Source organism: Coregonus clupeaformis, chromosome 10 (genome assembly GCF_020615455.1).
Source record: "Coregonus clupeaformis isolate EN_2021a chromosome 10, ASM2061545v1, whole genome shotgun sequence".
Lineage (NCBI taxonomy): Eukaryota > Metazoa > Chordata > Actinopteri > Salmoniformes > Salmonidae > Coregonus > Coregonus clupeaformis.
In genome coordinates, this window is record NC_059201.1 from 58,296,344 (window position 1) to 58,310,543 (window position 14,200).

The 14,200-nt window shown below is 43.5% G+C and overlaps 1 protein-coding gene across 3 annotated transcripts in view; it reads right to left on the reverse strand.

The window, feature by feature from the left end:
• mtss1 (MTSS I-BAR domain containing 1) overlaps nt 1-14,200 on the reverse strand; it is a 126,511-nt gene that overhangs the window by 33,671 nt on the left and 78,640 nt on the right. For all 3 annotated transcript variants that reach the window (XM_041888810.2, XM_045223093.1, XM_045223092.1), the window contains exons 4-6: nt 13,970-14,054; nt 11,968-12,059; nt 9,037-9,111 (exon numbers count right to left, since the gene is read on the reverse strand). In XM_041888810.2, the coding sequence (XP_041744744.2) occupies nt 9,037-9,111; nt 11,968-12,059; nt 13,970-14,054 (252 nt within the window). The remainder of the gene's footprint in view (nt 1-9,036; nt 9,112-11,967; nt 12,060-13,969; nt 14,055-14,200) is intronic.

The window sequence follows — 14,200 nt, forward strand, 5'->3', positions numbered from 1 at the left end:
CCGGAGGAAAAAGGCGACATTGTTGAACTGCATTTAGAATATCAGGTTTTATTCTCAGTTGTGCCAACTCAGACAAATGTACTAGAGCATGACACTGATGTTGTGGACTCTGCCCCAATCAAACATGCCTATTGAGTGAACCTTGAAAAGACAGAAGCTCCGCAGTCAGGTGGAGTTCACGCATGAACACCACATTGCGCAACAGTCTGTGGAGTTCACCCTGTATATTAATACTTAAGGCAGATGGGAATCTGCGGTTTTGTTCCAATTTTCGGAAACTCAATGCCACTACTAAGTCGGACTCGTACCCTTTGCCCAAGGTCAACGATTATGTGGACCGTGTTGGCGCTGCTAAGTACGTTAGCAAGTTCAATCTGCTGAAGGGATATTCGCAGGTCCCTCTAACTGAGCGTGTCAAAGAGCTTTTGTAACTCCTGATAGTTTGTTTTCCTACCTTTGTCTTCCATTCAGGTTACAAAATGCTAAGATCCTTTTGGTCTCTGCACCAGATTTACGTCGTCCATTTGCTTTGTACACTGATGCCAGCGATGTAGGAGCAGGGGCTGTGCTCCTACAGAAAGACAATAACAATGTTGAGCACCCTGTGGGGTACTTTTCAAAGCAAAAGTTTTGTTTTGGCTCCTTCCAAGGGGATGAGAGTTACAGAAACGTATGTGATTTTACTTATATTTCTCAAACTTCAGAGTCTTAGGCACTATAAAAGAAAATAATTTACATATACAGTACCAGTCAAAAGTTTGGACACCTACTCATTCAAGGGTTTTTCTTTATTTTCACATTGTAGAATAATAGTGAAGACAACAAAACTATGAAATAACACATATGGAATCATGTAGTAACCCCAAAAGTGTTAAACAAATCAAAATATATTTTATTTTTGAGATTCTTCAAAGTAGCCACCGTTTGCTTTGATGACAGCTTTGTACACTCTTGGCATTCTCTCAACCAGCTTCATGAGGTAGTCACCTGGAATGCATTTCAATTAACAGGTGTGCCTTCTTAAAAGTTAATTATTATTATTATTAATTAAAGTTATTTTATGACATGAAGGTCAGTCAATACGGAACATTTCAAGAACTTTGAAAGTTCAGTCGCAAACACCATCAAGCGCTATGATTAAACTGCCTCTCATGAGGACCGCCACAAGAAAGGAATACCCAGAGTTACCTTTGCTGCAGAGGATAAGATCATTAGAGTTACCAGCCTCAGAAATGTCAGCCCAAATAAGTTCAAGTAACAGACACATCAACATCAACTGTTCAGAGGAGACCGCGTGAATCAGGCCTTCATGGTCGAATTGCTGCAAAGAAACTACTAAAGGACACCAATAATAATAAGAGACTTGCTTGGGCCAAGAAACACGAGCAATGGACATTAGACCAGTGGAAATCTGTCCTTTGGTCTTTTTGGTTCCAACCACCGTGTCTTTGTGAGACGCAGAGTAGGTGAACGGATGATCTCCGCATGTGTGGTTCCCACCGTGAAGCATGGAGGAGGAGGTGTAAAGGTGCTTTGCTGGTGACACTGTCAGTGATTTATTTAGAATTCAAGGCATACTTAACCAGCATGGCTACCACAGCATTCTGCAGTGATACGCCATCCCATCTGGTTTGCGCTTAGTGGGACTATCATTTGTTTTTCCACAGGACAATGACCCAACACACCTCCAGGCTGTGCTATTTGAACAAGAAAGAGAGTGATGAGTGCTGCATCAGATGACCTGGCCTCCACAATCCCCAGACCTCAACCCAATTGAGATGGCTTGGGATGAGTTGGAATGCAGAGTGAAGGAAAAGCAGCCAACAAGTGCTCAGCATATGTGGGAACTCCTTCAAGACTGTTGGAAAAGCATTCCAGGTGAAGCTGGTTGACAGAATGCCAAGAGTGTGCAAAGCTGTCATCAAGGCAAAGGGTGGCTACTTTGAAGAATCTCAAATATAAAATATATTTTGATTTGTTTAACACTGTTTTGGTTACTACATGATTCCATATGTGTTATTTCATAGTTTTGATGTCTTCACTATTATTCTACAATTTAGAAAATAGTAAATATAAAAAGAAAAACTCTTGAATGAGTAGGTGTCCAAACTTTTGACTGGCACTGAATATTATATACAGTAAATAAAATAAAAAAGGTGGCTGTTTCGTCTTGTATTTAATTGTTGACAGTAGACACCATGTTTTTATTGGAGAACGCGACGCATTTAAGTTGATCATGTTGTGAGATGGAAGTTATTTTCTGTTGGTTGTGAGCAAATGTGTCCAACAAAATATAGGATATATTTGTTGTCTTATGGGGGAAGGTGTTACAGGCTTTGGTCTTTCCATTTATATTTTGAGGTTGGACGTTAGCACGTGCGGCGCACCGATTGGTGTCACCTCGTTAGTTACTATGTGTTACACCTGTGCTGGTTTGTCATCTCATTAGTGGGAAGTAGTTTCACCTGTGCTGGCCCAGGTGATATCTAAGAGTGGCTGGCCTAGTGCCTCAGTTGTCTTGAGAGATGTGGAGGGTTAACACCTTTAGTCTCTATTTGATTTCTAGACAAAGAATTTTGCTTCCTGTCTTTGAGTTTGGTGTGGGTTTTAATTTTGTTTGCCTGTTCTTGGGCAAATTTAGTGGGCGCTCATGGTGGGTGTCTTTAAAGGTCCCAGTTGTTGTTGCTAGTCAACTTTCAGTGGACACCCCCATGAGTGTCTTTCAGAACCCCTCCTAAAACCCCACCTGTTTCGTTTTGGTTGTGGTCAGTGATTCTTTGTTAGTTCCCCCTTCTGTTTGAGCAACAATATTCGTTTTTCGTGCTGGGGAACGTAATGGATTGGTTAGGGGTATTTCCTATCTAGAGCTGTTAAATGCTCCAGGTGGGATCAGTTCAGCATTAGTGGTGCTGGGCAGCGCGGGTGCTAGACAGGGAGATATCCCAGGAATCTGTACATCCCTCCTCTGATTGCTGCTCTACAGGGAGGCCTAAGGAGGACAGCCTCCCACAGCGGCCCAGAGGGGTGAGTCAGCACTGAGGACACTGCACCACCCTCTGTGGTAACAAACACGGCCCACTTGATGTGAAACACACACTCCAATCTCAAATAAGAGGACCCTCCCCCCAGCATACAACATTCCCATGAGACATGATGATACATACACACTCACAGCCACATTCGCGGAAGTATAAAGCTTAGCTTAATTACCGCCAAACAAGACCACCCATATTAACTGCACCGAGAACTCAAACCTCAAACAGAAACTGCTCAATTTAATTGAGCAGATGAACAACACATTTCTGCTCATCACAGCTCGAAACGAATTAACTAAGTTATAATATAATATGCCATTTAGCAGACGCTTTTATCCAAAGCGACTTACAGTCATGTGTGCATACATTTTTACGTATGGGTGGTCCCGGGGATCGAACCCACTACCCTGGCGTTACAAGCGCCATGCTCTACCAATTGAGCTACAGAGGACCAAGTTCTAGTGTACCACATCTTTGTTTTTCTCAGAGCAAAACTCAATACAATGAATCCCTCTCTGATTGATTAGGAACTGGGGAAGCATTTGTTCCATGTTTCCTGGGGATAAAAGAGAGGGTTTTGTCCGACCCCCGACTCGCTAATCCTCCCCATCTGACCTCCCTGGCCTCGACTTTGGACCCAAGAGGTCAAAAGTAATCTCTAAGCCCGGGAGCAGAGAGCGAGCTGCCCACATTCCTTCAGGGGTTCATTTCGCTAACAAAGCCCGACTCTACTCCACCTGTGCCTTTAACTAACATTCATGCACTACATGCACTGGAAATATGTAGGACATTCAAGTCTTAATTTCTCTCAGGGTGTGTGTGGCCTGTGCATTAGAAACTTAAAAGGGATTTGTTCAATTTATTAAATCAGGGTCACTAGGTGATGTGATAATCTAAACAATGATCAAAATAACGATGTATCAAAGATGACCATGTAAATGAGCATGTGATATGATTGTGATATGGCTGTGATATGGATGTAAAACATCCTACTGAACATGACCAAGAAAAGCAGTCTGATCCTGTTCTGTTAAACAGCATTTTGGTCTTGTGCGTTCAGGTAGAAAGTTGTGTAAATCTCATGGAATGCTAACCTCTAAGTTTTAGAACACCTACTCATTCAAGGGTTTTTCTTTATTTTTTTTACTATTTTCTACATTGTAGAATAATAGTGAAGACATCAAAACTATGAAATAACACATATGGAATCACGTAGTAACCAAAACAGTATTAAACAAATCAAAATATATTATATATTTGAGATTCTTCAAAGTAGCCACCCTTTGCCTTGATGACAGCTTTGCACACTCTTGGCATTCTCTCAACCAGCTTCACCTGGAATGCTTTTCCAACAGTCTTGAAGGAGTTCCCACATATGCTGAGCACTTGTTGGCTGCTTTTCCTTCCCTCAGCGGTCCGACTCCCAAACCATCTCAATTTGGTTGAGGTCAGGTGATTGTGGAGGCCAGGTCATCTGATGCAGCACTCCATCACTCTCCTTCTTTGTAAAATAGCCCTTACACAGCCTGGAGTTGTGTTGGGTCATTGTCCTGTTGAAAAACAAATTATAGTCCCACTAAGCCCAAACCAGGACAAATTTCCTACTGTCAAATTGCTTGTGTTTCTTGGCCCAAGCAAGTCTCTTCTTATTATTGTTGTCCTTTAGTAGTGGTTTCTTTGCAGCAATTCGACCATGAAGGCCTGATTCACACAGTCCCCTCTGAACAGTTGATGTTGAGGTGTGTCTGTGACTTGAACTCTGTGAAGCATTTATTTGGGCTGCAATTTCTGAGGTTGGTAACTCTAATGAACTTATCCTCTGCCGCAGAGGTAACTCTGGGTCTTCCATTCCTGTGGCAGTCCTCATGAGAGCCAGTTTCATCATAGCGCTTGATGGTTTTTGCGACTACATTTGAAGAAACTTTCAAAGTTCTTGAAATGTTCCGTATTGACCTTCATGTAATAAAGTAAAGATGGACTGCCGTTTCTCTTAAGAGCTGTTCTTGCCATAATATGGACTTGGTCTTTTACCAAATAGCGCTTTTACCCCCCCACCCCACCTTGTCACAACACAACTGATTGGCTCAAACGCATTAAGAAGGAAATAAATTCCACAAATTAACTTTGAAAGCACACCTGTTAATTGAAATGCATTCCAGGTGACTACCTCATGAAGCTGGTTGAGAGAATGCCAATGGTGTGCAAAGCTGTCATCAAGGCAAAGGGTGGCTATTTGAAGAAACTCAAATATAAAATATATTTTGATTTGTTTAACACTTTTTTGGTTACTACATGATTCCATATGTGTTATTTCATAGTTTTGATGTCTTCACTATTATTCTACAATGTAGAAAAGAGTAAAAAATAAAGACAAACCCTTGAATGAGTAGGTGTTCTAAAACTTTTGACCGGTAGTGTATATTGCAATAACAACAGTAAACATGTTATTTCACCAAGACCTAGACAGACGGTTCACCTTTTAACCATGACCTGGTTTCAATCACCTCTCCCAGATTAACCCTATGGCACTGGTCTTCAGGCTATAAGAGAGGTCCTTGTTAACCTGGGGTCTCAAACTCACGGCCTGCGGGCAAAAAGCGCCCCGCATGCCAATTCAATGTGGCCCGTGGTTGGCCCATGTTGTAAACCAAGGCCTTGGCTAAGGAGGTGGGTTTGGTAAAGGGAGCAAAGGAAGTTAGAGAGGGGTCGAAGGGCACCCTAACCCAACTGATGTACACCTCCCCCTCTGGACTTTTCAACCACATGGCCGCTTTCCACAAGGGGAACGACTGCCTGAATTCAAGAGTCAGGGCTGCACATTATTGGATTTTATTGCACTTCCATTTTTTTACTTCAAAGGAGAGTAGCTAACTAGTCAGTGTCTCTCTAACCATTGTATGCGACAGTGACTCATCCTAGAAAGACAAATACAACTTTGAACTACGAAGTGGCCTCCCTAAATGGACTCTTACCTTTATTGCTCTGAGCTGCACTGAGTTAAGTTAGTGAGTCTTTTTATGTTTATTTCTTTCACTTTTTTTATTTTAGTTAGTGAGTCTTGGCTGTTGCTGCTACTACACTATTCTGGTGGGGTTATTCGCAGAACCTCGCCCGGCCGTTAGCCTCTTTTTCCAGATACGCTCTCTGTTTCAACATTGTCCAATGGGTCCTTTGTAAGGCCAGGCAGGGAGGGAGGGCCGTGCGCTGCCAAAAATAATCATGGGACCAACAGACTGACCACGCTACTGAGAGAGAGGACAATGAACGTGAGAAACAGTGGAAAGGAGCGGGGAAGGCAATAAAGTATTAATTCAGTTCAGGCGTGGTGGTGATCATATCGGCCTTTTAAGGGTTTGTGGGTTCAGGGTTCTTCATTTTAATAGGTGGAGGTGAGGTATACTGTAAGGAAACAGGGGCCTCTTTTGTACACAGGTCTATACTTTCCACGTGCTGGATTGGTGTAACGGATAATGACGTTATCCTACTGACACCACTATCAGTCAGCCCCCCACCCCGACCTCGACCAGGTGTGTTGCTGCCTGGGCCTGAGTGATTACCTTCCAACTGCACATTACCACAAAATGGGGTTACAGCAATGGGGTTACATTACCCAACAATGAGGAAAGACTCAGCTTTTGCACCGTTAAATCAACAATGTTGGAAAACTCTTGCCACGCTGCCAAATGTATGTATCGACATATCAAAACTGACATCAGACAGTCACCCCATTTAAGGCTACATCATGGTAAATGTACCACTACACAATTCTTTAGTGCATCACACACTGTGCTCAAGCTTTCCCTGCCCCCATCATTGCTCGTTGATGTTTACAGTGTTACAAGGGGCAAAACTGAACTATTGGGACGAGATCCCTGGTCAACCCTGTTGACAAAAACAATTGCTCTAGCGCAGGCAGCTATCCACAAATGTTTCTGATTGAGTGGGCCAAGTCTCAACGGGGGTGTTTCCTACACTTGTGTGAGGCGGCGCCCCCCTTAGGCTCTCAATCCCCCCCAGGCCTTGTTTATGGGGAACAATGGGGTCACAGCAACAGGCCTGTTCAGTACGAGCCTGCTACTGCCCTACATTTAGCATAGCTGAGAGGGAAGTGGCGTAGCTTAAGCTCAAAACCCTCCTCCTCATGCTTCTGCTCATCTCCCAGCCATCAAAACGCGCAGTGACACGGTTAGCATCCTAATGCCTTTCCCTTCAGCTCGCTGGGTTTAATCATTCAAAATCTTCTAAGCCTCGCATACTGCTGGGCTCCCTCTCATCACACGGATTGGCGGATCATATCCCTCTCCAGAAAGAGAACTGCTATCTGACAGGCTCTTCACATAGCAGGTGCTAACGATAGCTAACGGGTGCTAGAAATGGCTTGTGAAGTCAAGATGTATCTATGAGGCTTAAATGGGGTAAAAGTAGCATGGATGGCAAGGTTTACAGGTCATGTTCACCTGTGGAGAATGACAACCTCAGAACATCACAGAGGCTAATTATATTAGTTCATCTTAGAACGCAAGCCTTTGCCTTTAGGTGCCTTAACTAGTTCAAACGATAAGCCTTATTGCTCCTTTAGAAAGAGGCAGTTTAAAACAAATCGAAAACTGCAGTAGAAGGAATAAAAGCCTCCCTGCCCACTTCATTCAGGTAGTTTGTGACAGTTCTAACCAGTGATCTAGGTTTATGGTTGCCTGGCTACCCAAACTCCTTGCTCCGGCCAAACGCTATGCCATGCCCCCGGACGTTAGTTTCTTCTCCGTCTGGATCGGAGTACCTCCCCGACGGTTTCGAGAATAGACTCTGATTGGTCTCAGAAACCAATAGTTTGGGCCAGAGGCAGAACACACGTGGGTAAAGCGGTGTTTTGAAAATTAGTCATTGGCTTTGCTACTCTGGTTAGGGACGATCCAATCGCTGATGACATTGTTTTGTACAACACCACTCATTTTGATGTCGCCACAAACAACTTCAATTATGTCAGTCTCAGACTGAAGCATGTAGCGAACGATAGACCAGCGGAAGAATTCAGTTTTAGTTGTCAGGCAAGGTTTAGGGTTCTCTAACAAAGAGCCTTGAGGAGATGGTAATATATGCCATTTAGCTGACGCTTTTATCTAAAGCGACTTACAGTCATGCATATGTTCAATTTTCATATGGGTGGCCCCTGCGGGAATCGAACCCACTACCCTGGTGTTGCAGTCAAGCTCTGAGGAGTCTTGACCTCAGCGCAGCCATAACGGGACGAACTGGAGGCGTTTCTCCACTGAAGCTCTGAAGTGGGTTAACGCCACATAATAATGACAGACCTTTCACTGGTGAGTGAATGTGCAAAGTCACAACGACACATGCTCGTCATCCCTCTCTCCAACTTTCGGTACCCATATATTCATATTATGATAGTTCTGCTGTTGAGATACAAGAACTTCAGGAATAAACAAACACTTAAATTCTCAGAAGACTGAAGCTCATAGTTCAGAGCCATAGGTCCGCGATAGTCATGACATCATTACCAGCCTAGCGTTTAAATGTCATAATGGGCATGTGGACTATCGTGTTTAAGCTTTAGGCTAACTAATGAGGTAAGATTGTTGTTATTGTCATATAATTTTACATTGGGAATAATGTCTTCACCTTTACAGACTCATTTTACGGAGACTAAGAAAAAAAGTCCTGAGCTAGAGCTAAACACAACCTGGCTGAAACGATACCATTTATGGAAGAGGAAAATGGTAGGTGTGGTGAGATGGATTGGCGAAGGAGCGGCCCTGTAACAACCGCGGGCGTGGAGAAACCACATCATTGTCTCCTTGCACAATGCCAGCTGTGGTGAGGTAACCTGACCCTCGGTTATGACTGTTCTCGTTGATATGCGTCACACTCTCCATTCAGGTGTAGTCCAATCCTTCCCCCCACCCTACACATTGCCAACTGCGTTTATTATCTACGCCAGAGTGTCACATCACACAGCACTTAAAAAGTTAGAAACAGACGCCCTTACCTTTCTTAACTTTCTTCTGCAGCTTGATTGTGTCTGAGGATTTTTTCTTGATATCTGCTCGGGCCTTCTTGTATTCTGCATTGGGAAGACATGAGGAGATACATCAAGTGCCAGTGAAATAATTTAGACATCTCAGAATGTATACTACATGACCAAAAGTATGTGGACACCTGCTCCTCGAACATCTCATTCCAAAATCCTGGGCATTAACATGGAGTTGGGTCCCTCCTTTGCTGCTATAACAGCCTCCACTCTTCTGGGAAGGCTTTCCACTAGATGTTGGAACATTGCTACAGGGACTTGCTTCCATTCAACCCCAAGAAAATGAGTGAGGTCGTGCACTGATGTTGGGCGATTAGGCCCGGCTCGCAGTCGGCGTTCCAATTCATCCCAAAGGTGTTCGATTGGGTTGAGGTCAGGGCTCTTTGCAGGCCAGTCAAGTTCTTCTACACCGATCTTGACAAACCATTTCTGTATGGACCTTGCTTTGTGCCCGGGGTCATTGTCATGCTGAAACAGGAAATGGCCTTCCACGAACTGTTGCCAAAAAGTTGGAAGCACAGAATTGTCTAGAATGTCATTGTATGCTTTAGCGTTAAGATTGCCCTTCACCTGGAACTAAGGGGCCTAGCCCGAACCATGAAAAACAGCCCCAGACCATTATTCCTCCTCCACCAAACTTTACAGTTGGCACTATGCATTGGGCCGGTAGCGTTTTCCTGGCATCTGCCAAACCCGTGATTCATCACTCCAGAGAATGCGTTTCCACTGCTCTAGAGTCCAATAGCGGCGAGTTTTATGCGACTTCAGCCTACGCTTGGCATTGCACATGGTGATATTAGGCTTGTGTGCGGCTGCTCGGCCATGCAAACCCATTTCATGAAACTCCCGACGAACAGTTCTTGTGCTGACATTGCTTCCAGAGGCAGTTTGGAACTCGGTAGTGAGTGTTGCAACAAATGACTGACGATTTTTATGCGCTACGCGCTTAAGAACTCGGTGGTCCCATCCTGTGAGCTTGTGTGGCCTACCACTTCACGGCTGAGCCGTTGTTGTTCCTAGACATTTCCACTTCACAGTTGACCGGGGCAGCTCTAGCAGGGCAGAAATTTGACGAACTGACTTGTTGGAAAGGTGGCATCCTCTGACGGTGCCATGTTGAAAGTCACTGAGCTCTTCAGTACACCATTCTACAGCCAATGTTTGTCTATGGAGATTGCATGGCGGTGTGCTCGATTTAATACACCTGTCAGCAACGGGTGTGGCTGAAATAGATGAATCCACTAATTTGAAGGGGTGTCCACATACTTTTGTATATACAGTACCAGTCAAAAGTTTGGACGCAACTACTCATTCAAGGGTTTTTCTTAATATTTACTATTTTCTACATTGTAGAATAATAGTGAATACATCAAAACTATGAAATAACACATATGGAATTACGTAGTAACCAAAAAAGTGTTAAACAAATCAAAATATATTTGAGATTCTTCAAATAGCCACCCTTTGCCTTTATGACAGCTTTGCACACTCTTGGCATTCTCTCAACCAGCTTCACCTGGAATACTTTTCCAACAGTCTTGAAGGAGTTCCCACATATGTTGAGCACTTGTTGGCTGCTTTTCCTTCACTCTGCTGACCGACTCATCCCAAACCATCTCAATTGGGTTGAGGACGGGGGATTGTGGAGGTCTTCTGATGCAGCACTCCATCACTCTCCATCTTGGTAAAATAGCCTTTACACAGCCTGGAGGTGTGTTGGGTCATTGTCCTGTTGAAAAACAAATGATAGTCCCACTAAGCCCAAACCAGATGGGATGGCGTATCGCTGCAGAATGCTGTGGTAGCCATGCTGGTTAAGTGTGTCTTGAATTCTAAATAAATGACAGACAGTGTCACCAGCAAAGCACCCCCACACCATAACACCTTCTCCTCCATGCTTTACGGTGGGAACTACACATGCAGAGATCATCCGTTCACCCACACCGTGTCTCACAAAGACACGGCGGTTGGAACCAAAAATCTCCAATTTGGACTCCAGACCAAAGGACAAATTTACACCGGTCTAATGTCCATTGCTCGTGTTTCTTGGCCCAAGCAGGTCTCTTCTTCTTATTGGTGTCCTTTAGTAGTGGTTTCTTTGCAGCAATTAGACCATGAAGGCCTGATTCACACAGTCCCCTCTGAACAGTTGATGTTGAGATGTGTCTGTGACTTGAATTTTGTGACGCATTTATTTGGGCTGCAATTTCTGAGGCTGGTAACTCTCATGAACTTATCCTCTGCAGCAGAGGTAACTCTGGGTCTTCCATTCCTGTGGTGGTCCTCATGAGAGCCAGTTTCATCATAGCGCTTGATGGTTTTTGTGACTGCACTTGAAGAAACTTTCAAAGTTCTTGACATTTTCCTATTGACAGACCTTCATGTCTTAAAGTAATGATGGACTGTTGTTTCTCTTTGCTTATTTGAACTGCCATAATATGGACTTGGTCTTTTACCAAATAGGGCCATCTTCTGTATACCCCCCCTACCTTGACACAACTGATTGGCTCAAACGCATTAAGAAGGAAAGAAATTCCACAAATTAACTTTTAAGAAGTCACACCTGTTAATTGAAATGCATTCCAGGTGACTACTTCATGAAGCTGGCTGAGAGAAAGCCAAGAGTGTGCAAAGCGGTCATCAATGCAAAGAGTGGCTATTTGAAGAATCTCAAATATAAAAAATATTTCGATTTGTTTAATGCTTTTTTGGTTACTACATGATTCCATATGTGTTATTTCATAGTTTTGATGTCTTCACTATTATTCTACAATGTAGAAAATGTAATAAAAAAAATAAAAAATGTAATTGAATGAGTAGGTATGTCCAAACTTTTGACTGGTAGTGTATAGTGCATGTAGGCCTGTGTGTGTATGTACGGTCTCCTACCTTTGGCATGGTCCTTGTCCAACTGACTGGCCACCTTCTTCCACTCCTCAATCTTCTGCTCAAGGGGATTGATCAGGGTATCTGTTAGTGCCCTGCAGTGGAACCCAATAAACCAGCTGTTAAGTTACAATTACACACCCAGTGGTTCACCTGGCGTCTTCTCCAGACTGGTTGATAAGATTCAACTTCATCAAATTATCAATGGAAACAAATAGGGAAGGCTTTTTTTAGGGCTATAAGTAATTGCAATTGATAGGCGGACCTACCATAGATAAATCAGGTCATCAAAAAAGCCTTCCCTATTAAAAGTTTAAAGCAAAGCAATTAAACTGAGCATACTGTCAGGTATGTTGTATTTATTTTGGATCCCCATTAGCTGCTGCCAAGGCAGCAGCTACTCTTCCTTGGGTCCAGCAAAATTAAGGCAGCTATACATTAAATATAAAAACATTACAATACATTCATAACAGATTTCACAGCACACTAATAAGTGTGTTCCCTCAGGCCCTTACTCCACTACCACATATCTACAACACAAAATCCATATGTACGTGTGTGTATAGTGTATGTTATCATGTGTGTGTATGCATGTGTCTGTGCCTATGTTTGTGAACTCCTTTCGTCACATACCCCGCATAGCACCAAGTAATGTAGCCAAAGCTGATCAGCCGTGACAGGTTAGCACACAATGAGTGTCTATAAATAGACGACGTGAGATAGTACTGTTCACACTTTCACCTAACCTCTCTCCACACACAGGGTGACTGGGGGAAACCTAGATTAAAGTGATAAAGATAAGAGATCTTAGTAATGAAGCTTATAGGTTTAGCGGAAGTCTGTTAGTTCCCCTTCCCTCTACTCTGTCTAACGGCCTATTCAGAGTTGAGCCCTTATCTGGGTTGGGCCTATGTACAGGCCTATGTAGAGTCAGTGGGATCATTGGGATTTTGGTGTCGGTCAGTGTTAATTCCAACTGAAGCTGGACGGTCAATAACTTGACACTGCATAATGCAACCAAAGAAAGACACTACAGCATGTCAGAGGCTGGGAGAGTGATGGAAATGATGGAGGGAGAAATAAGACAATAAGGAATGAGCGACTGCCTGGATTTCCACCGAAGAAAAGTACATCCTGGGCTATACCCTTTTCCCACTATCACGCCGACCCATACTGGCTCTGATATTTTCTTTTCACATGGTTCTAGCAACTACGGTTAATGTGTAACCAGGCCAGCGCAGTACAGCTTGGCCCAGCTTGGTTTAGTAGTGTGCAAATGGTACCAGAGAGCAACAATCCAATCTCTGACTCATCCATCTACAACCCGTGTCCCATTATAGCAGTGTCCCAGGTTTAGAGAGAGCACTGGCTGTAGTACAACACGTTCTCAGTGCTGTTTTACAGCTGGACAAAATGTTAATTTGTTGGTCTCATCAGCACACAGAGCAACAGAGATGAGCCTAAAGCAGGGCCTGATTGGATTTGCTGGGGCTGAAGTAGGCAGGTGGAATTGGGTTCAGGGTAGTAGAGCAGTTCGTCATCTACTTGCCAAGTCAGCCAGGGTCATCATCCTAGCAGGCGAGAGTGCTCTGTGGTTTTTGGAGGAATGTCCGATACTGACTGAGTTCAGTATGCAGCAAAACACATACAATCACACACAACTGGAAATCCTGAACACTAAGGCCCTGCCAGAAACCAATCACTTGCATAGAATGCAGGTCTGAGTCGATATCGCTCACTCAGTGTGTGACAGAAAAACATTGAGTATCAGAGAAGCAACCATCTGATATATAATTGTCACGGAATGCTTTATGTCACCTTTTCATATAATAGTCTGAAATGTAATGGTCTGAAATGTTAAAGACGGCAGTAGTAATATGCCCTAACCAAAGAAATAGGAAACAATGACATTGAAGATACCATTTTAGGGGGGGGTTGCCTTATGACTGTTGTAATACTAAATCAATGTCTTCCAGAAACCATGATTTACAGTTCCATCACTTACGTGGTGAAGAGCTTCAGTTTGGACTCTATGCTTCTGTGCCTCATGCACATTCTCGTCAAGGCCGAGCCAATCTCTTTTGTCGCCCCTGGAAAACAATGGAACAAAACAGAACAAACCTGTCAATTTCCAAACCTTGACAATAACGCCATATTACAAGCCTGATGAAGCCAAGAAAGTTGGATGTCCTCCAGCGATTTTTTTGCTTTTCCTGTTGAAAGGTAATAATTGCAA